The 24,110-nt window shown below is 38.2% G+C and overlaps 1 protein-coding gene and 1 long non-coding RNA gene across 51 annotated transcripts in view; one reads left to right on the top strand and one right to left on the bottom strand.

Annotated features, from left to right (window-relative positions):
* Positions 1–24,110, bottom strand: part of LOC126370837 (microtubule-associated protein futsch) — a 201,532-nt gene that overhangs the window by 36,774 nt on the left and 140,648 nt on the right. For all 50 annotated transcript variants that reach the window (XM_050015860.1, XM_050015862.1, XM_050015871.1 and 47 more), the window contains exons 5-6: positions 9,784–9,942; positions 2,473–2,654 (exon numbers count right to left, since the gene is read on the bottom strand). In XM_050015860.1, coding sequence (XP_049871817.1) covers positions 2,473–2,654; positions 9,784–9,942 — 341 coding nt within the window. The remainder of the gene's footprint in view (positions 1–2,472; positions 2,655–9,783; positions 9,943–24,110) is intronic.
* Positions 1–24,110, top strand: part of LOC126370901 (uncharacterized) — a 309,102-nt gene that overhangs the window by 176,098 nt on the left and 108,894 nt on the right. The gene's annotated exons all lie outside the window — the stretch shown is intronic.

Genomic DNA, 24,110 nt, shown 5'->3' with positions numbered 1-24,110 from the left:
CGCGCGCCAAATGTTGCCAAGTACAAACAAACAAAATCCTTTCGCAAAATTGGAAACTGGGGATCGGTGGAAAAACACATAGACCTATATACATAAGAATACTATGTTCTAGGATTAAAAAATAGATAGGATTTAGCCACAGAATTATACGTATATATAAATGTAAATATAAAAAGTTTGAAGATGAGCAGTAAACAGATGGTCCTGTATAGATAATGGGTTCGGGGTGATGGATTAGGGTCGGCGTTACTATAATCAGAAAAAAACTCGTCAATCATAGTGAAATATCTCAAAAGAGAAACTTGCTTCCTCAATCTATATTAAGTATATTAATATTATTTTGTATAACCGTATATTGAAGACCTAGTATTAAATAATGAGGGAGACAGATATTACGTTATCTAACCAAACAAAATGTGAAGCAGTAATGGAGATTTTTATGATAAATATTAGGGGAGCGGTGGTAGCCCAGTTGGTAGTACGCTTGCCTCTCACTTTTAAGGTCGCAGGTTCGGATCCAGCATAGGCCTAAATCAATGATTGTCGAATTTATGTTTCGAATTCATATTTGGATCATAAATGATTATCACTTGCTCAGCAGTGAAGGAAAACATCGTGAGGAAGCTCACATTCCTGAGAAATGCATTTTCGGAGATATGTTACCTAACCTGTGTTGGGCTGGATTTCTCTTCGCGGGTTGGATGGTCAGATAGGCAGTCGCTTCTGTAAAAAACCGGACCTGTCAAATCTTTAGGTTAGGTAAGCGGACCCGGTGAAAAACGGGATAATGCTAGGAATATGATTAGGGGTTATGAAGGATTTCTCAGACACGGTGTTATTTTTTACTTTCACGAACCGCAATCACAGCCTGGACTCTCTATACAAAAATGTTCTCATACCGCGTCCTGCCTTTACGTAAGTGCGAGTGAGACAGACAATCAGCGTGCTTCTGCCATTTTTATCCAAATCGTTGGGCTCACGATCCAAAGGTCCTGGGTTCGATTTCCGGTGGGGACATATCACAAAAATCACTTTGTGGTCCCTAGTTTAATTAGGACATTACAAGCTGATCACCTGATTGTCCGAAAGTAACATGATCCATGCTTCGGAAGGCACGTTAAGCTATTGGTCCCGGTTACTAATTATTGATGTAAGTAAGTAGTCGTTACATGAGCCATGTCAGGGGCCTTTAGCGACTCAATAGCAAGTTGATGAGGTCGGTACTCCATCTCACAACCCACGCGATAGAAGGAGAGTGAAATCTAATAATACTATATTATCTGTATTGTTCCTTATTCCGCCAATTTATTCAAACAACTAAAAACAAAACAAACACATCTTATAAATAAAACACCTCCTCCAATGCGTCACATCGAGGCAAGGTGCCCAACAGGCTGGCAGCATTACCCCTCTGAATCGCCAGACTAATTCTCTGACAGAAATAACTACCAGCCCTAGCATCTCCCAAAGCCCCAATAAGACGCATTGAGAGATCCTTAACAAATATTTTTGCTTCTGGACCCCAAGGACCCATCGTTTCAACTGCAACAATACTAACTGTGTTACAATACTATATTACGTTGATTGTTTATGTTATAGACATAGATGGAATATACCTCACGTCGACGTCTGTGTCCAGCGGTGAGATGTATACTACTTAAATAGAGACACGGTTTATTAACACATTCGATCCGATTATGTAGCCATCCGTCATCAGCTGTCCAATGGAATGACTGATTAAATAAAACGCCGCCATATTGTCAATTAGGTACGTGAAATTCGGCGAATGGATGCACTGGATTTAACGATGTTTGCCATTTGTGTGTGGCGAACTAATTCATAGGCTTTGTTTACACTAACGGGGTGCTACGTGTGACAGGGTACGCTATACCAAACAAACTCGCATTACAAAGATCCTGGTTTTTTTTGACGTGACTTATTGTAGATTTGCCGCAGGTGGCATTAACTACTTGGCCAGATATCTCCATAAGTTGGAGTTCTCAACGCGATGCGCCGTCATGGAATAAAGAACCTGGAGCTTGAGCTGGAGCTTGGAGCTTACTTGTACTGTCTGATTTCTTTGTGTGTTTCTTTCTGTGTTCTATTGTGTACAGATAAATAAATAAAGAAGCACATTGCGTCAACGGTAGCCCTTCGCCCCGCACCAGTTCGTATCGAGCGCTGAGCTTCATTTACCTCACCCCCTCTGGGTCTTACTTGAGTCTAAATGGCCGTAAGCCGAAAAGCTGTTCTTGTTTACGGACTGTTTATTCCATAAAAAAAATGTACAGTCATGAGCAATACAATGTACCCACTTTCGGACCCCGTCGCACTAACATATTTGACATTTAGTGGGACTTACAGTTCAATTTGTCAAAAAAGTTAATGTGACATGGTACCAAAGTGTGTACTCACATTTAATGGCGAGCCTACGAAACCAGACGGAATAGATAAGATCGATTTCAAACATACCTCCAAATTGCAGAAGAAGTGTCCAATCTGCGGGTACACAGGGGCAGCAGCCTTCCTGTGAAGTACTGAAGCCATCCCGGACACTGAGCAGTTGTTGATCCTGGTAAACAGCACAGCATCAAGTCTGTCGAGATGGCGCGCGAAGTCCCACCAGCATGCCTTGCGGGAGAATCCGCCATCAACTGGAAAAAAAAAACAGTCAGTTTAAAATACAATAAGACAAAAAGGAAAAAAAAAACAAAGCAAGTGACGTGTGAGTTTATCTTGGGATGAATGTACCTCTGACTACTCATTGGGATATTTCAATAAGACACTTTATTTTTCTCGAGTTGTCAGACCAATGGCCAAGATTATCAACACTGGTGTCAGGGTTATTATTGAGCCGTTAAAGATCCTTGACAAAGCTCATATACACATAAATAGCCTATATACGCCCCACTGCTGGGCACAGGCCTCCTCTCAATAAACCGGAGAGGGTATGGAGCATACTCCACCACGCTGCTCCACTGCGGGTTGGTGGAGGTGTTTTTACGGCTAATAGCCGGGACCAACGGCTTAACGTGCCCTCCGAAGCACGGAATCAACTTACTTTTTCGGACAATCAGGTGATTCAAGCTTGAAAAGTCCTTACCAAACAAAGGACAGTCTTACAAAGTGATTTCGACAATGTCCCCATCGGGAATCGAACCCGGACCTCCAGATCGTGAGCCTAACGCTCTTACCACTAGACTACGGAGGCTGTCCAAAGCTCATATATAAAGACTAAATGCTTAGTTGAATAGAGTTAAATAGTAGCAGGGACCGACTGCTGCTTCTCCAAAGCTTAATCACTTTTGCGCAATCAGGTGATCAGTCTGCAGTGTCCTAACCAAATTAGGGATCACAGAGTGTTTTTTGTGATGTTTCCCCAACGCAATTCCAACCCGGGACCTCCGCATCGTGAGCTCAACGATCAACCACTGATCATATAATCCAAGCATAATACTTTTTATTGAAAAACCAGAAATGCTCGAACATCACAGATTGCGGTGTTGGTCGTTAAAATAATTAATTTATTCATGACTGTGTCCCTGTGGGCTGCGGTCGTGCCTTGTGGAAATCACCAGTGAAAACTGCAGACGTACATATAGGGTCTTAGTGACACCGTACTGAATACTGAGGGGTATCATTCAGCTCATGATTCTGGGTTAATATCAAACGGAAAAGTAATTCTTGCAGTCCAACGAATAGATCATAAGGTGACGAACCTCTTTTCTTTCCAAGAATTAATCGACTTATTGAGGCCAATATCAGACAAGTAATATCGAAAGGTCCGTAGCAGAATTCATGTTTATTTTTTTGTTTTCCACTTGATATTAAGTGAGAATCATGAGCCGAATCATCCCTGTCAGTATTCGGTACGGTGTTACTAACACCCCATATATATTTTCATGCCATATTATTATTACTTACACACTTGATGCTTTCAGCATTTTATGACGAGGTATTTCTTTTTACATTTTATAGATTCGCGTTTTTTATTTGACATGACTTTTGTAAATGTAGCTCGGATGGCATCCACTATTTGGCGGAACAAGTGTGAGTCGCTGAGAAATCTCATGTGGTTAGATTTTTTTACGCGTTTCACCGCAGTCTCATGTTTGAGAGTGCAGAGTTGGACAACTAAACCAAGCAGGCGGATCGGACATACTTAATTGATTTCAACAGAATAGGCTAACTAATCTTCGAGCAAGGATTCTTTTGACGTCGCTTGGCGGCATTTGTGATTCTGTTCATCGTCCTCCCTAGCATTACTCCGTTTTCACGGGGTCCGCTTACCTAACCTGAAGATTTTGACAGGTCCGGATATTGGAAATATGCTTGTAAGCTTGTGTTATGTTATGTTGTGTTATGTGACAGAAAATGGAAATTTGGCGGATTCGTTCTATTAAGTCACTTTGGTAATCATCTACAGTCATAGAATAAGGAATACGTATAGAACGGCAACTCTCCGCTCCCCACCAGCGGCTGAGCTAGGTTTACCTCACCTCCCCTGTCTTACTTTAGTCTTAAATCGCATGGCGTCAAACGTCATACATACGCGCGCGTGTACGACGTCAACGTGACGTCAACGTGTAATGTATGTGTAAAACGAGGTTTTTTTTTATGAAGTGTTCACTTACAGTTTAAACCTACGGAAAATCACATAAGATATTCGAAATATAGAAGTGATACCAACAAAATTCTATCCACAAAACGCTAGAGTGGATTTGCCATTTGTTTAGCACTCAACTGAAAATGGCATAAATCCGGGGATGAGACCCATTCCGGTAACGAAATAAAAGCAAGAGATAAAATCGAATGCAAACACTAGCAACGCGACACATTTGATTGGATATAAATTGAAATTGGACAGCTCAGCTCTTGTTTGTTTTACACGACTGTATAATGGATCGCTAGAGGGATAGGGGATATTTTTGATTGGTGAATTCCACTGACATTCTATAAACAAGTTTTTTGGCTTAGTTCTATTAACTTTGGTAATCAACAATAGTCATAGAATAAGGAATAATACTATGTATAGAACGGCAACTCTCCGCTCCCCCCAGCGGCAGAGCTAGTCTTCCTCCTCCCCTCCCCCCCCGGTCTTACTTCAGTCTAAAGGAGTTTCTCTAAAAAACCTTCCGTGTTATAAATACGTACACATTAAGTGATGTACACAGTGTAAGTTCATTCCCTCAAATGAAAATGTTATGGCTGTCAAGAGCAATTTTCTACAAAAAACCAGATATCGGCTTTCTTTACGGGCCACTAGACATCGACAGGCATTTCATCCTTATATTGTGGATATACCAGCAATCAGCACTACACGTTTTGTCTCTTCCTTTTTGATGCGAACAGCAAAGGACTGGAACTGTCTGTTGTTGTCTGTTTTTCCCACTCGTTTTAATCTGTGAGCCTTCAAGACTGGACTGAATAGGCATTTGCTAGGTAAGCGATCACCAAGATAGACCAAGCGTACATAGATAGTCACTTACCATAGGGTGAGATTGTTGTCAAACGCGAGGCTATATTATTAAAACTAAATATATAATACCACTCTCCATCCCTTCGACTATCTCCACTTAAAATGTCACGTCAATTCGTTGCTCCGTTTTGTCGTCGAAAGTCGGGCAAACAAACAGGACAGACAGATAGATACGTACACTTTCCCATTTATAATATTAGTATCGATTTAGTAAAAATAAACTCCATAACAACAGCTCTGAAGATTAACGAAATCCGAAAGCAAACCACTTAGTGTCCTAAGTAAAGCATTGTTTGCCTGTGTGCCGACATCTGATGTTGGCATGCTCTTAGGCTAGGTGGCATTGCTCAGATCAAATATCCGACGGAAAATCTATTCTAGGAACACTATCTTTAAGAGATCCGATGTCGGAAATTGTCGTTTCATCCATCCCATTATACAGGGTGTAACGGAACGGGGGTATCAAGCCGAAAGGGGACAAACCTATACCTTATGTAGATCTTATCTGCGAAATTTCAATTAAAAAAAAACACTTTTGATATTTTTTTCAATTTCAGTTAAAAAAATATTTTAAAATTCCCAGCATGTAAAAAACGCGGCACAGCACTATTGAGGTCACTGTTCTTAATCCACTCAAATATTGGCACTACACAAATCTCCTAGCGCGTCCTGGTCGCCTGGTACTCGTGGCGCTCGCACGGCTGCGATAGGTACTGACTGTACAAGCTCATGACTGTATTCCCATTAGGGTCGTCTTCTTATCGTGTGGGTTGTGAGGTGGAATACCAGTCTCATCAACCCTGGTGTCAGGGTTATGATTGAGCCGCCAAAGGCCCCTGACATTGCTCATCATCTTTGGGGTTATCAGAGGTAGATCCTTCGCAAGATGAACTAAGTACCTACACTTCACCGAACTTTCTGTTGGACTAACGTGATAACCGTATCGCCGTCTAAAATGTTAGAGCCAACTGTTTTCAGCCAACCCAATAATGTAATATAAATGTGAAAGTAACTCTGTCTGTTTGTAACGCGCTTAAATTGCTGAACCGATTTTGATAAAATATAGTTTGAGACCCTGGTATAAATATAGGATAGTTTTTTATCTCGTAAATCATTCTTATTGGGATGAAAAGAGGATAGATAAATAGCCGCGCACGATAAATTAGTATACGCAGACATAGTCAATTCAATTCAATTCAATTCTTTATTCATAATAAACATTACACGTCAACAAATATTTCGATGAGTAGGTACACATTATATAGATTACTTTACAATATTTCAATATTACATCACAATAAAATCATAACAATATACAAATTACATCGCTATATTGTCGTCATCCTAATTTTATATTATTGAGAAACTCTGTTAAGTCATAATAGGCTTTATGAACCAAATAATGTTTTAATTTATTTCCAAAGCATGCGTCGCTGGGCGCACCCCTGATATCACTGGGTATAGCGTTGTACACTTGTGGCCCAATCACATCCAAGAGCCTGCCAGTTTTGTGGCATCTCGTCCTTCGAGTAAACAACAAGTCACCACCGCTTCGACGTAAAGGATGGTCACTATTACGCATCTGAGCTATAGTAGGGAATATACTGATATTATGTCTCATATACTTTGCATCAGGCAATATATAAATACTCGGAAAGGTTAGTATATTATATTTTATAAACAAGTCTTGGGCGGGATGATCCCAAGGTACTTTCGCAATTATGCGTAGTGCACATTTTTGTCTTCTGAATGGCAATTCAGGGGCGAAAAGCTATTGATGATGATGATCTCTCCGACCGATTTTGGCCATGGTGACCACTTCGACTCCTAGTTGGTACGACGCTGATGCACCCGACGATGGCTTATGTAGCCTATCTTCCCGCGCACAGTGAGGGCACGTGAGCACACCGTTTTGGTAATTATAATGAATACAGCAGGGGGACGGGCCTTGCAACTCATCACGTTTAGCGTCGAGGTCTGCCGTGCGCTGTTGCTCGAACTCGTGTACCCGCCTCATCACCAGCCTGCGCCATTCTGGACGCTGTGCTGCCAAACCCTCTCATTGCGAAGGCTCAATGTTGCATCAAAAGCTATTATTAACCTAATATACTATCAGACGTCTGTGTATTTAGCTAAGTAGTTAATAAGTATATAGACTAGATGTTGCGCCTTCAATTAGACTAAATATAGTCTAGTGACCACCAATCTATCATTAGTGCTGAAACTAACTAAGATGGATCATATTCGGTATTTCGAGATCGTTGTATTTTGGTATTGCATTCCTTTGTCTAGAGTGGTAAACACACATTTTTTAAACATCCTGGATTTGATCGCGGTATACTGTTCCGCTATTGGAGATCCTTGGGGGAGGCCTATGCCCAGCAGTGGGCGTCATACGGCTGATGATGATGATACTGTTCAAACCTTCAATTCATCATCATCATCTCCCAGCGTTATCTCGTTTTTCACAGGGTCCGCTTACCTAACCTGAAGATTTGACAGGTCCGGTATTTTACAGAAGCTACTGCCTGTCTGACCTTCCAACCCGCGAAGGGAAAACCAGCCCAATACAGGTTAGGTCACATACCTCCGAAAACGCATTTCTCGGGAATGTGGGTTTCCTCACGATGTTTTCCTTCACCGCTGACCACGTGATAACCATTTATGATCCAAACATGAATTCGAAAACAAATTCGACAATCATTGGTTTAGGCTTGTGCTGGATTCGAACCTGCGACCTCAAAGTGGGAGGCAAGCGTTCTACCAGCTGTTCTACCACGGCTCAAGATTTCAATTATGATAGGAAAAATATTTAAACTCTTTCAAACTAACACTTAATTGAATCAAGAAATACAAAGACGAAACAAACGGAAATGCCCATTTTATTCCCAATTCAATTTGCGTGATTAGGCAATTCCAAAGGCCTAGAGTCTAAAAAGACCTAAAATGCCAACATTCACTAGTCACCAATTAGTCACAACCCATCTTGCCTTTCTATCTTCTTTATTTGAAATGGTAAATTATTCTTTTGTACTTAAATGAGTTCGTTGAGAGACAGCCAATTATGATTTGGTATCAACTGTTAATTTGACTTGACAATTGAATTTGGAATGGAGAGTTTACATTGAACTGACGCGTAAAGAGGCGTCCTGTCTTCTATAATACAATGAAACGTTAAATGAGTGGAATATTGAATAGTATTTTGATTAAAATTGCAAAAGTACTAAGAAATCACAATCATTTAATCAACGTAATTATCATAGATAAATTTGATGATGGGCAGTTTATCATTTCTGAATCTACGTCATTTCGCAAGACGTTTGGCTGAGGAAAAGAAATGACAAGAATCTGCAACAGCAACACTTCTATTAAATCAATGAGGGTAAATTACAAGTTATTTAATAACTATAGGAACACATTTCATACCAGACATTTTTATCATTTAGGTAATCATTAATTTTATAATAAGCTTTTTATATAAAGTAAGCTTCACATGAGCTTTAAATTTACTTTCTGACAAATTGTAATATATATTATATGTATATATATATATATATATATATTATATATATTTATATAATATAATATATATATTTATTATGTATACTTTGCAAATAATTCCCCGACCATGGAATTGTTGTTACTTTATATACTGAAATATATTTTTTTTTCTTTGCAGGTTCGATTGGAAGTCGATACGAGAATCAAATGGAACTTTCGTCAAATCGAGGGGGTGAGTTTTTTTTTAATTATTGTGTTACTAACCGGAGGTACATCCATCGCAAGGTAAACCACATACCCATATCTCATAAAGCTTTCTGTTAGACCAACGTGATAGGTGGTGACTTGGTGAGCCGTATCGCCGTCTATAATGGTCGAGCCAACTGTGTTAGTGAACACTTTATTTAAGATAAATAAACAGCTCATTGGTGCAAGTCCGGTACCGGGGTTTGAACTATTGCTCCCCGTTTGAGAAGCAAGCCAGTGTACCATAGGACCATAGTGACTATTATAGAATGTCAGGCAAAACAATCTATTTTGATCGTTTTTTGTTCTCCCGCGCCTATTACCCATGTCTTTTGGTACACCCCGACACTTCATACAAAACACCTCGTTTTACACAGACACTAAAAATTGACGTTATCGTACACGCGCATCTGTGTGTGTGTGACGTTTGACGTCATATATTTGAAGACTAAAGTAAAACCGAGGGGGGTGAGGTAAACACAGCGCGGCCGCTGGTGGGGAGCGGTGAGTTTCCGTTTTATACGTAGTATAGAACTTACCGGACATTATAAACTCACCTAGCATATTAAATCCATTGATCCCGAAGAGTGCGGCGTCGCCCTGCCCCCCCGGGAAGACGTAGAGCGTGGGGTGGCTGAACCTTATGTTGCCGACCACGTCGCTCGACACCAGGAGTTGCTCCAGCGATGCCGGCACTATGTACGGCTCTAAGTATGCTGCAACAAAATCAAAGGCAAAGATTAAAATATTTGATTGGAACGGTGTTAGGTATGAACCTAACAGATGATGACATCTGTCGCATGATAACACCCATCTACATATATCAATTTTAGAACATTAACTGCCTCCGTGTAGAAGGATAACGTTTACATAATACAATTACTTGTTGTTGCATTGTTTTACGTTTATGCGGTTATTATCATAATTAAAACACATAATAACGGGTTCTTACCGCGTTTAAATCAGGAAATCAGAATCATTTATTCAACGTAATTATCATGGATAAACTTGATGAAGGTCAATGTAACATTTTTGAATTTACGTCATTTCGCAAGGTGTTATGACTGAGGAGAAGAAATGACAAGAAACTGCAACAGCAACACACCTTTTAAATCAACACATTACAAGTTATTTAATAACTAGAGGAACACATTTACTGCCAGACATTTTTATCATTTACGTAGTCATTTATCTTATAATAAGCTTTTTTACATAAAGTAAGCTTCACATGAGCTTTAAATTCATTTTGTGACAAATTTAAAATATTATCTGTACGTACGTTAACATGTATACATGCGCAGTTAGACTAAGACCGACTGGAAGCATTTTAGAAGTTTTACTTTTAAGTAAGTAAGTTATTTTATTACCTTTTCGATTTATAAAGTAGGCTAGGAGAAGGTTGCGAGTTATTCCCAACACAAGTGAATTATTTTACTTACTGGGAAGGCTTATTTTTTGTATTACAACGTAATTAAGCAAATAAATGGCTTTTTCATTTTCATTTTTCACTGGTTTATTGTTGGGAGCGCGCGCGCCACTCGCCCCGATAGATTTAGTCAGAGGAGGAACCATACAAAAAAAGTGAGTGCATTTGAATCCAAGTTCAATAATTATAATTTAGTAGCTTCCCTAGAGATCTGCAATGTTTTATTTTATTTTGCATAATAAAATTGTTGGAGTTAGTAACTCTACCAGTTCGATATATAAAACATCTATCAATACCACATACAACTTTATTATTACTTTCACGTCTCTAGAAACATCTCGAAAGTTCTCGAACGTTCTCGAATATTCCAGAAACTCAAGCATTTAGAATTGCCTCAACCCTAGACTAGGTTACCTAACCATTGGAGTGTGCTCGTAATATTTCTGCCCTAGTAACTTGAGTGTCTAGCAGGGTATAATCTACCATCTAGCTTTAAATTTAAGGTCTAAAATGTAGTGTTGGTGGTTTCAATTTAAATCTCACGCTCGAAGTGCTGGGTAATGTGTATGAAATGTTAATAGCGGTTCCTTGCGTGTGTGGGTTAAAATGGAGATGGTCTTTGTGGCTGTTACTTTATAGCTGGATGGGCAAGTTCTCTATACAATCGCCTTCAAATAAATAATATAATTTATTCGTAGACTATCCCTATTACTTTATTCTCTGAGAAATTATAGACAGGCGTTATGCACGCGTTCCCCTCTGCCAAAGTACATGAACGATCGGTTCGTGTTCATTGATGTAAAAACTCTGTTAACAGTAAGTTATAATTTCTCATTATAATTTATTATATAATGGTGCTAATTCCTGCAAACACCATCTAATTTTATTTTAAGTTATATCTGTCATTCTTATCCGCCGAAAAGGAAAGGGAGGGGTAGTCGACAAGCATAAAATTTATGGAACACACGTCAATTTTAAGCACAAATGTAAAACAACCGTCTAAAAATTTTACATTAGTCAATAACCCGCCAGAATTATGTTGACAGCACACGTCAAACGGTTTGCATACCAGCGACATACCTTTTTGATTTGCCCGGGTTATTCATTCATTTACTCATTCTTCCTAAAATTAAGAGCTGTCAATCATCCGTCCCTTTCCTTGTATATAATTTATTATTATATAATTATAATTTATTCTATTCGTGTGTCCATTTTGTAAATCTTAACATACGAAATCGTAATCTGGCCCCTACGATACAAGCTGAGCTTAGTGCAGACACCGCCACATACCTAGAGCAATTGGTTTTTTATTATAGTTTAATTATTAATTGGTTAATTATTATAGTTGTCTGTGTTTTTATTATTGTAAAATTGTAAGTTCAATAAATCAAATCAAAATCAAAAATTATTGATTTATCAAAAATCAATACAATCCTCGGGTTTGGGACAACTTTTAAACAAACATTTACTTGTGTTAGTAACCCCTTTTCTGTTTGATACATTGGTATTGGTAATAAAGTAAACATAAAGAAGTACAAAATAAATGAACAATAAAGAAAAATAAGAAAATAATAAATAAAAAAAACGATAATAAAAAAAGAGGAACATTAAACGATATGCAGAAATGCGGCTAGTGTAATGGGCACCTTCGCGCCCGGATTAGTCAGGGGCGGGCTTTTTGACGAGTGCAGTAAATAGCATTATTTTTGTTAATTATTTGAGTTTCATTTGTAATTGTTTTTAGTGTGGACTTTGTAATTATTAAAAATAATAAAGTATTAACGATGGTCCGGAGGGCCCGAATTGGAATTCCGGTGGAAACATAATAATAATACCGGAATTCCAACTCGGGCCCTCCGGACCGTCGTTAATACTTTATTATTTTTGTGGTCCAGTGGTTGAATGACGGTCCGGAGGGCCCGAGTTGGAATTCCGGTGGAAACATAATAATAATATCGTTTGATTATTATGTTTCCACCGGAATTCCAACTCGGACCCTCCGGACCGTCGTTCAACCACTGGACCACAGGAGCGCCAAAACTATAATTGAAAAGCAATAGTCAAATACGAATCAAGTACTGTTCGTTATCTATTCCATTAACTATAATCGTTAAGCAGAACTTGGTCATTATGCTTTATTTCTGTTGTTTTGTTTTGAAATGTTTTCAAAGAACTCACGCCATCTAAACATGCACGGTTTTAATTTATAAATAGAACAACAATTAAAATAGTTTATATATTATGTATAATTGCATACTTTTTAACCGACTTCAAAGAAGGACTTCTCAATTCGACCGTATATTTTTTTTCACATATACAGACTTCAAAATTATAAAATAATTATGTAATATTTTTAATTAACTAATTGTAAATACGTACTTATTATTTTGTGCGAAGTAAATCTTTCTTTTTTGCTTTTTAGCTTTGCGTCTGAAGACGGTTTTTTTTAATTTACTTTTTAAAACTACGATTTGTTCAAGACTTTTTCAGTTTCATACCTAGTTCTATCATATCATCACGCCTGTATCTGCAAAGGGGTAGGCAGAGAAATTCAGAATTTAACTCTGAACAGTTTTATTAATAAGATTTTTCTCTTCTTCTTCTTTTATCGTGTGGGTTGGGAAGTTCTACATAATCATTAAACCCGATGTCCCGGGTTGGAATCCCGGTGAGGAAATACCACAAAAATTACTTTGTGATTCCTAGTTTGGTTAGGACATTACAGGCTGATCACCTGATTGTCCGAAAGTAAAATGATCCGTGCTTCGGAAATCACGTTAAGCCGTTGGTCCCGGTTACTACTTACCAATGTAAGTTGTCGTTACATGAGCTATGTCAGGGGCTTTTGGCGGCTCAGTAGTTACCCTGACTGGGCTGATGAGGTTGGTAATTCACCTTTCAACCCACACGACAGAAGAAGAGACAAAAATTTCATTTAAACTACCAAGACTACAGCAATAATGATTACTACGAAATATGTACTAAGTAATTATTTTTTTCTTTTATGCAAACATCAAACTATGAAAGATTCGACGAAGTATGTAAACTAAAAGCAACTTTTTCCCTTTGTGTTTCGTTTTGCTTTCATTTGAAGTCTAATGCTTTATGTAGATCATAATGAAACTTCCAGACTGTTGACCCTCAACGCAAGAATGAAAGCCAGTTGGTTGGTAAAGGCAACGGGCTCCACAAAGAAAGTCCCGGGGCACGCTAACGTATGCTTTATTACAAGGTCTAAGGTTATTAAGTTTAGTTGCTGTAAGGAGCATTTTCAAAAAAAAAAAAAAATGGAAAGTGGTGAGGTAAAATTCTTTTATAAGCTTGAATTCAACACACTATTGTACGAATTCTATGGCATCATTTTTTAAAACAACCTACTAACATACGTTGTTTTAAGTTTACGCGGTTATTATCATAATTAAAACATATAATAACGGGTTCTTACCGCGTTCAAAATAGGGTTCAATTTTAAGCAGAAATCTAAAACAACCGTCTAAACATTTTACATTGGCCAATAACCCGACGGAATTAAGCTGACAGCACACGTCAAACGATTTACATACCGGCGAGATACTTTTTGATTCGCCCGGGTTATTCATTAATTTACTCATTCTTCCTAAAATTTACGACTGTCAATCATCCGTCTCTTTCCTTTTCGGCGAATATGAAGATGTCTGCAGGAATCGCGGCCAGTATAAATGTAACGTTTAACTTAAATTATACCCGTGTCATATATTCTATACCTAGGTAATATTTTCAACCCGCGACGCAAAAACGACGGGGTGTTATAAGTATGACGTGTCTGTGTAAATGTGTGTCTGTCTGTGGCATCGTAGCTTCCAAACGGATGGTCCGATTTTAGTGCGGCTCTTTTTGTTTGAAAAGGTATATCAGTCGAGTGTTCTTAGCTATGTTTGGTGGAAATCGGTTCAGGTCTTCAAGGTCATCAGGTCGTTTGTTAAGTGTGATAAGAATGTTACACGCTCAGTGTTGCTCAGTTTGCTTGCAAGCATATGTGGAGTAAGTTATTTTTTGCTTTCTATTGCGTTAAGCATTTTTAACCTTTTGTCATAATAATTGAGTACTTTTTTTGGTCGAGGATTTTAAAATTTTTAATTTAATGTTATTAGACCAATGATATTAATTACGAGTACATTTTAAGGCTACATTTTATAAGTATTTACCTATAACCATTCTATCTTTAAACTAGACAGTAGGATTTTCTAGTAAATACAATACGTGGGTGGTTGCTAGTTTCAACATAATCAATACTGTAACAAAAGCCGTCCAGTAAGTACAGATATAATAATGTGTGAATGTGTATCCTGACGGTTCTCTATTCAAGCGAGATAAGTGATACTGACAAGTTACTTTTCGATAAGGAAGTGAAACTTTACGATATTTAGTTTTAATATATACGTACATTATGTATAATAATTATACATATAATAATAATTATATGTAATAGTAATTAGCTGTTCGCCCGCGACATACATACATACACACATAAACTCACGCCTATATCCCACTTTTTTTTGACGTGACCTATTGTAGATTTGCCGCAGATGGCATTAACTACTTGGCCGGACAAATGGGGAGCGCTGAAGGCTCTCACCCGGTACAACGTTTCAGACAACAGCCATGAGGGTTCCCAGTTGGGCGCGAACCTCGTCTCAGGGCGTCGTCTGAGAGGAAAAATATTTGAAGGAATTAATCGACCCTAGTGGGTCGATAGCGACAAGCGCTAATTGAGGGAAATCGTCGACCAAGCCGGCGGGGTCGGTATCGGGTCTTGAAGTGTTTGGTGTCGCGAGCTGATTGGCTGCCTCTATGGCTAGAGTAATCGGGTCGTCGGGATCGTATATTACGTCCTTCGGACGCCGATACTTTTCAGTGCCGTCCCTAAGCGGGATGTATCCGGAAGCCGCAACTACCAGGGGATTTGGGTGGTGCGGAACAGAATCGGAAAAACGTTTTGAAGCTAGAATCCCACCGGGGTAAGCAGAGACTATGGAATTCCATTAACTTCCTCCACAGTCTTCAATCGTTTCATACACGCACGCCGGTTCAGAGTAGATCGTACTGAACCTTTTCTAAGGATATCTCCAATTTGGTCAATGTACGTCCTTCTAGGTCTTCCTCTGTCAGCCCTACCACCAAACTGTGTGTATTTTCCTGTTGTAAAAACTCTTTAATTGTAAGGACACATGCTGTTTTTTTTTTCAATTGTTCCTTCTTGTATTCTGATAGTATTTGCCTAAAGACCAGGTAAAATAAAGCTCTTTTTAGATAACCTTTGCGCCTTTTAACTGTCAGGAATACCAACCATTGCCCAATGGCTCAAAAATTTCAGCTTCTACCTTCAAAAATAACAAAGTTGCATACAACCTTTCAGATCCTTTTTTACCATTTAGGGAATGAATTCTCAATAACGTCTCAGTGCATACGCGCGTCACTTTTATTAATCTAAACAACTATTTCTGTCACTCTCACACTTATGCCATTGTTCGTAACTAGATGTGTTTGCTATTGTTTATCGAGCCGCATCATATAAACAGGGAGGTTATGTATGCCTTTATTGGACATTCCTGGAACGCTCTGTCTGCTGCCATATCCGGCAGTCGAGCACCGATACATCTATATAGGGTAGGTAGGTACCTATTTATTGGGAGACCAGTTTTATTATTACACAGCTCTTATAGTCTGGCATCCTTTGTTGACTTTGGAATTTACAAGATTTACCCGATAATGAAAAATTGTTGGTATTAGGTGCATTTTAGAACAGAGTGTTTAAAATGGACACATCGAAGCAATTCATTGTTTTAAGTTTACGCGGTTATTATCATAATTAAAACACATAATAACGGGATCCAATCTCATCAGTCATCCCGTGATCATGGCACTTGCAACAGTGTCGAAATATCGGGAGTCTCATATCCCTGCTTTAAACGCGGTAAGAACCCGTTATTATGTGTTTTAATTATCGAAGCAATTCATCTAAGAAAGCAATTTTGCTATTTGACATTTGCGCATATAAAAGTATGTGCACAATGCAAACAACTAACTGTCAAATAGCAATATTGCTTTCTTAGATGAATTGCTTCGATGTGGCCATTTTAAGCCCCAAGGTCTCTTTCTACCACTCCTTCCGATCTTGGCCGTCTCTTTCCAAGATATCAAGTATGCATTCAACTCGTAACGCTATCTTTTCCTCGGTCGGTCAAACTTTTATTTTTATTTTTGACACGACGACGCCTTTTGATGTTACTATTTAATTTAATTTATTAAAACCTGTGGTAGCCCCGTTGGTAGAACGCTCTCACTTTGAAGTCGCAAGTGCGAATCCAGCACAGGCCTAAACCGATGATTGGCGAATTTGCATTCGAATTCATGTTTGGATCATAAATGATTTATCACATTTTCGAGAAATGCATTTTCGGAGTTATGTGACCTAACATGTATTGGGCTGGCTTTCCCTTCGCGAGTTGGGAGGTCATACAGGCAGTCGCTTCTGTAAAAAACCGGACCTGTTTAATCTTCAGGTTAGGTAAGCGGACCCTGTGAAAAACTGGATAATACTAGGGAGATGATGATGATTAAATATTATTTATTACCTATTTATTTAGATTCATTATAAGTTATATTGACTTATACGATGATAAGTTCCGCAGTCCTAGTTAAGTTAGAATATAACTTGTAATGAGCTTGCCAACTAATTATAACATGTCTTATTTCTGTTGTCACATAACTTGAATGATTTCTCCAATAATCTAGAGGTATATTAACCCAACGGATTATTATTACACAGCCTATACTATTATTTAAACCTACTTCGGTTTATGGGACACCGTATTAGATAATTTTGTTTGAAACTCTGTTATTACAATTTAATTAAAAAAAAAACAAATATTTGTTGCATAATTAAAAACAAAACACCTTCTCTAATGCGTCACATCGAGGCAAGGTGCCCAACAGGCTGGCAGCATTACCCCTCTGAATCGCCAGACTAATTCTCTGACAGAAATAACAAAACAAAGCCGTTCGATAACTAAGCATTTTTTATCAGATTTATAAAATTTACCTTTATCCTATTTTCGACAGCAATAATAATTGTTATGAGCGATAGGCTTACTCCTAGTCACCATATGTTTCATCATATATATCTTCATCATCAACAGTGGTTGCAAGTTGGCTTTGATTACATGTGGCTCTGCCGACCCCAGGAAGGAATAATGGGCTTGAGTTATGTATGTACTATTTTCCATTAAAGTTAATGTACAGTTAGTTACGATGAGGCTTTAACCTCGTAATGCCGAGGTTTCCAGACACAATAGTAAAACAATGTAGTTTGGATTTTAAAAGGACTTTCGGCGTTACGGCTTTAAAATACATAGAACACAAAATTTGAATTGGATCCAACGAGAGATATGCAGTCCAAATATTCTATTTATACTATATTTTATAACTGGAGTGTTGCGAGTATTATATTTATTTTGTTAACATTGTTCTGTGACACCATAATAACACTGCATAATATATATCTAAACACGAAACGCCTACAATATTAATAACATTCCTAAACTCCAGACTCCATCCATGTCACGCGTAATTGCTTATTAATTTTATCAGGCGCTTTCCAGTTCGCAGATCGTGAGGCGTTGTTCCTATAATTAGAAGGTGATTAGTGTATGGCAGTACACTTGTCTAACTTGTTCGAGTAGGGAACGTGAAATTGGTCTTGGCTTGAGTAATAGGTGGTGCGAGTTATTGCCGCTTGAGATTTACTACGTGGTTTTCTGTGTTGGAGGTTATTGGATACCTAGGGCGACAAGGCGCATGCTATCGAGGTAGACGCGACAAATATTACTGTCTTTAACTAATGCATGCGACTCATGGTGAAATATACAGGGTGTTAGTGACATCGTAACGAAAACTTTGAGGAGTGGTTCAGGCCATGATTCTGAGTTGATATCAAGTAGGAATTTCCGTTGCAAAAGTATGGATTGGAAAATAATTAAAAAGAAAAGAAAAATTTTCATGAATTTTTTGACACGAAATTCCACTTGATATCAACTCAGAATCATGGTCTGAACCATCCCCCTCAATATTCGTTACGGTGTCACTAACACCCATACCTACTTATATGGCTACTGTATGTACTTGTATGGGGTGTAAGTGTCATCGTAACGAATACTGAGAGGGATGATTCAGCTGATTATTCTGAGTTAATATCAAGTGGAATTTTCCATCGCAAAAGTATGGAATTGAAAATAATTTAAAAAAACTAAAAAAATAACATGAATTTTGCGACGGAAAATTCCACTTGATATCCACTCAGAATCATGGTCTGAATCATCCCTCTGAGTATTCGTTACGATGTCACTAACACCCTGTATACTGTACATTCCGTTTGATTAATGATGAGAGAGGTGCCTTAGCAGTAAGACGCCACCTATGTTATGTCATATCATAGTATGACGAACTATCTCAAAAGTAACAGGATCTAGTGTGTTTCCCACCGGTATAAGAGGGTACAATGGAATTCCATTCGCGTCAATCTTGACGTTTTTTCTTGATTCCTTTACATACATCGTACACGCGCCGCGGTCCAGAGATCGTAATATTTTTTTTAGGAACATTCTCAATTTGGTCAATGTGTGTCCGTCTAGATCTTCTTCTGCCAGCTCTACCAACAACCTTCGCCTTATATACCGCCTTTCGTAATCCTATTATCCTTCATTTGCTCCACGTGTCCAACAATCTTACTCACTACATCATCTTTTACATTATATTTCTCTCTTATCACATTGTTTCTATAACTATATTCTATTGATAGATAGATAGATAAAATACTTTATTGAGCACAATGGAGACAAAAAACAGAAACAAGAAAGAAAAAAAAAGAAAAAAGAGAAGAGAGTTTACTATTGATATAATATAACTAGACATCGATACTAGATAAAAGTAATATTTTTAAACTATAGAGATATACTTTTAGAATATACCTAGCATTGCTAAAAATAGAACCAATCTAAAACCCACATACCTCCTGCTCGTTTCATGACACATGACGTTCGTTTCAACGACAGCAAAATAAAGTGCAGTGAAAATATAAAAAAAAAAACTGTGCTTTTTATAAAGCTCTGTGACATAAATTGTCGCAGCATCGCCTGCGCTTCCAATTTGCACCATTTCCCCAACGCCTGTGGGCTTTGTTACAAACGCCTAACTTTTGTATTGCGTACAATTTGCTCTGGTGAAACCTCCAGGCGCCAAAATTATCTCGCTTACAAAACTAGCGACGTTGACGGCGAGAAACAAAGTGGCAAAAAGCAATTTGGAAAGTGGCATTTTTGTTTATTTTAACAGAGTAAGTTTTTGTGAAACTATTTTCATTTACATTTGTGAACGTAATGGTATTCATTCGTTTTTTTGGTTGGGTATACATTATAAAATTACTTAGCAATGTCGTCGTGTTTTGTAATAGGAACAGAGGTGTTTTGTAATATGACAGGCGATGAATCATTACAATAATAATGGGTTGATCGAATAAATCCTAGGACGTATCTGTAAATTTTCTTCTGCTTACTTGTGGCTCTGGCCACCCTATGAGGCATTACGGGCGTGAATTCGTATCTGTCAGTATGTATGTTACCATGTTACCATACATAACTGAATCACTTCACGTCATACTCGCAGACGCTAATGTAGTTTACGACTCAGCCACCCGTAGCAATTTGCTACGTTGCTACGGCGTAGTTCGTAGCAAGTCATCCTGATTTGCATCCGTAGCAACCTAGCTCGCTTTCAAAGGAAAATGTATGTTATTTTTAGAATGTACCTACTTATTTAAATGTAATTTGTATATTATTTTAATGAAAATGTAACGTAAGCTCACGACTATATTCCCAATTGGGGTAGTCAGGGATACATCCATCGCAAGAGGAACTAAACTTTATTTATTAATTGTGTCACATGATAGTAAAACTTAAGAACTTGTAAAAGGTTTTTCTGGAGGATATAAAAAGCCACATCGAAGCAATCACCTGACAAAGTAATGGTTCTATTTGACATTTGTTTGCATTACACACTTACTTTTATATGCGCAAATGTCTTGTGGTTTTGCAAATGGCTTTTTTAGAGGAATTGCTTCGATGTGGCCTTTTGAACCCCCCTGTTCAGTATGCTGACAGCACCATACGCTTCATCACAGATCCATGCATAAGATCATATTTTCCCGTTGGGGTAGGCAGAGAACACGAAATTCCACTTACCATCCTGACACACCACTTTCGCTTTTTCCACTCTCATCAAAGACTTCATACATGCTTTCGTTTCATCATACACCTAATTATCAGTGGTGTCGCCTCCAAGAATCTTATATATTTATTTACAGTCTTTTTGATAGGACAAACTTTTTAGTCTCTGTATCGAATATGTCATTAATTAAAAATAAAATGGTTTTTCTTTTTATATTTTCTTTCGCGAAAAGAAAAGATCACGACAATTCGCCAGTGGCGGCGCGGCGAGCCCCGCAGCGTCCGCGCGTCCACCAGTAAATCGGTTCCCATAACTAACCTAAAAGTGATTCCCCAACGCTGCTGGTGTAACCACACCTTCAAAATGTGAAGATGTACAGCACAATTAGTAGTTTGGGAAGGGGCGCATGAACTACCTTACAAACTTTTAATAAGTACTTTACTGAATTTTAAATACCCACAGTTTTGAAATCCTTAATTTTTTTCGAGCCCTACATCTTTACAGTAGATGAATGCATTAGAAGAGAAGAAGAGTGCGGTTTGTCGTAGTGAGTTTGGTGCGTTCAGATGGTTCCGAACATTCCGATATCAAAAACATAAACAAGAGACAAAGAAAGAGGGTAGACAGATATGTCTGCCCGTAGAAAATTATGGATCTACCTACTCCACTCCAATCTCATCAGTCATCCCGTGATCATGGCACTTGCAACAGTGTCGAAATATCGGGAGTCTCATATCCCTATTTTGAACGCGGTAAGAACCCGTTATTATGTGTTTTAATTAGGATAATAACCACGTAAATTTAAAACAATGTATAAGATGTTTTCTTTTTGTAATCAGAACTTCGCATCAAAAGTGGCTGTAAGTTGCTTTGGCACACACAAGTGGATCTACCCACCCTATAACTGGTAACGGGCATGGCTTTATTCATGTGTATTCCACTAACTATTGTCAGTGACAGTGGCGAGTTCAACATAACTAGATTTCTCTGTAGCGTGACAACCGCGTTGCGATGTTACTAACGAGCCCTCTTGTCACGGAGATACATGGCAGACGACACTAGGTACGACAAATAATTCACTACAACCAATGCTATTACATAATTAAAACACATAATAACGGGTTCTTACCGCGTTTAAAGCAGGGATATGAGACTCCCGATATTTCGACACTGGGGGTCACCCCGTGATCAAGGCACTTGCATACATACATACATACATAAACTCACGCCTATTTCCCACCGGGGTAAGTAGAGACTATAGAATTCCATTTGCTTCAATCCTGACACACTTCTCTTGCTTCCTTCACATTTATCAATCGCTTCATACACGCGCGCCGGTTCAGAGTAGATCGTATTAAACCTTTTCTAAGGACATCTCCAATTTGGTCAATGTAAGTCCTTGTAGGTGTTCCTCTGCCAGCCCTACCATCAACACACTTGCAACAGTGTCGAAATAGAGTCTCATATCCGTATATTTAGTTCATTATGGTGTCACTAACACCCTGTGTAGATAATAATACATCTAGTTCTTTCTGAGATTGACGCACACAGCACTGGAAATAGTATAATGTTGTCACAAAAGCGCTCGTTAGTGTACAAGTAAAACTGCGTCATAGTTGACGTCACAATTGACTTCGCTTGTTCGCTTGCGAAAGCGAGCAAGCGCAATCTAGTGTCTGGATTTGTTAGTCCTACAACTTTATGTAAATTATCAAAGTTTCTCACGTAGTTTTAGTCTTCTTCTATCATGTGAGTTGTGAGGTGGATTACCAACCTCATTAACTCTGGTGTCAGGGTTACTATTGAGCCGCCAAAGGCCCCTGACGTGACTCATGTAAGTAGTAACCGGGACCAACGGCTTGACGTGCCTTCCGAAGCTATAAAATGTTGAGCTTTATAGTTTAAAAAAAAAATCTTTGCGCCACCAATATTACGGCCTCTGTGGTCCAGTGGTTGAGCGTTGGGCTCTATTTTTCTCTATTTATTCTATTCGTATATTTTTCTTTTTCTCTCTCTTTATTTAAGAGCTGTTTTTCTTTCTTTTTTTTCACAGGTATACGTATGTATAAAATGCTACGCCATGGTTACATAGTTTCGACCATCTTTATAGTAACACCGACTTCAGAATTTATATCAAACAAAATATTATTTCTTACTTTTTTATCTGTCAGATTTTGAAGTCGGTTTAATTTTTTTAAATAAGGTTTTTAAAGTGTTGGCTACATACGGTCATGAGTACTAATATGGTATACACTTTGAAACCATGTCACATTAACTTTTTTGACAAAATTAAACAGTAAGTCTCATAAAATATCAAATATGTTGGTGCGACAGGGTTCTAAAGTGGGTACATGACTGTACATACGTATATACAGGTATATAGACAATATATACAGATCGAAACAAAAAACATTCTAATATATATGATTACTGTGGTTTCTGTTAAAAAAAGTTGTGGCACCTAAATTACGTGTAGGTGACATAGTAATGGCGGCAAGATGGCTCGTTAGTACTCGACGTCACAGTTGTCAGTTCAACTAGCGTCCCTTGTTCGTTTGAGTGCTGAGTCTAGCTGAGCTTTCTAATCCAGTTATAACTGGTTGTGCTGGATTTGCTTCTAGATTTTTAAATGGTTCGCTTAGGCTCTTTTTTAGGGATCCGAACCTCAAAAGGAAAAATTTGCTGTCCGTCTGTCTGTCAAGACCGTACGACCTACGTATATCCATGTATGGCGTAAACATTTTTTTGCGATTACAAACCTATTTCGATGTCGATGTTTCTTGTTGCTGTAGCATTCTCCATTCTTGTCTATCAAAGGCCAATTTTTTCACTTCCTTTTAAGACAAGACGTTTACCTTCTCCTTGGTCTTACCCTTTCTCTCTTTCCTTGTAGCTTCCTTCTATGGTGTTTAAATAAATAAATAAACGATTTTATTCTTACACAGAGACAAAAATATTAATGAGAAATAAAATTATGATTATTTTCAAACGACACGTCAAAATAACCCCGTGTCATGGCGCCGTGGCTGAAAGTTGTTATTTTTTATTTCTTCATTATTTTTTTGCTCTCCGTCCAACATTTTTTCGTACATTTCTATTTAGTTTTTTTTATATTTTAAATATTTTAAATTTTAAAAAAGGAATCGATCTCATACTAACATCATCATCTCCCTAGCATTACCCAATTTTCACGGGGTC

This window comes from Pectinophora gossypiella, chromosome 11 (assembly GCF_024362695.1).
Source record: "Pectinophora gossypiella chromosome 11, ilPecGoss1.1, whole genome shotgun sequence".
NCBI classification, from domain to species: Eukaryota; Metazoa; Arthropoda; class Insecta; order Lepidoptera; family Gelechiidae; genus Pectinophora; species Pectinophora gossypiella.
This window is presented reverse-complemented; position numbering and strand designations above follow the sequence as displayed.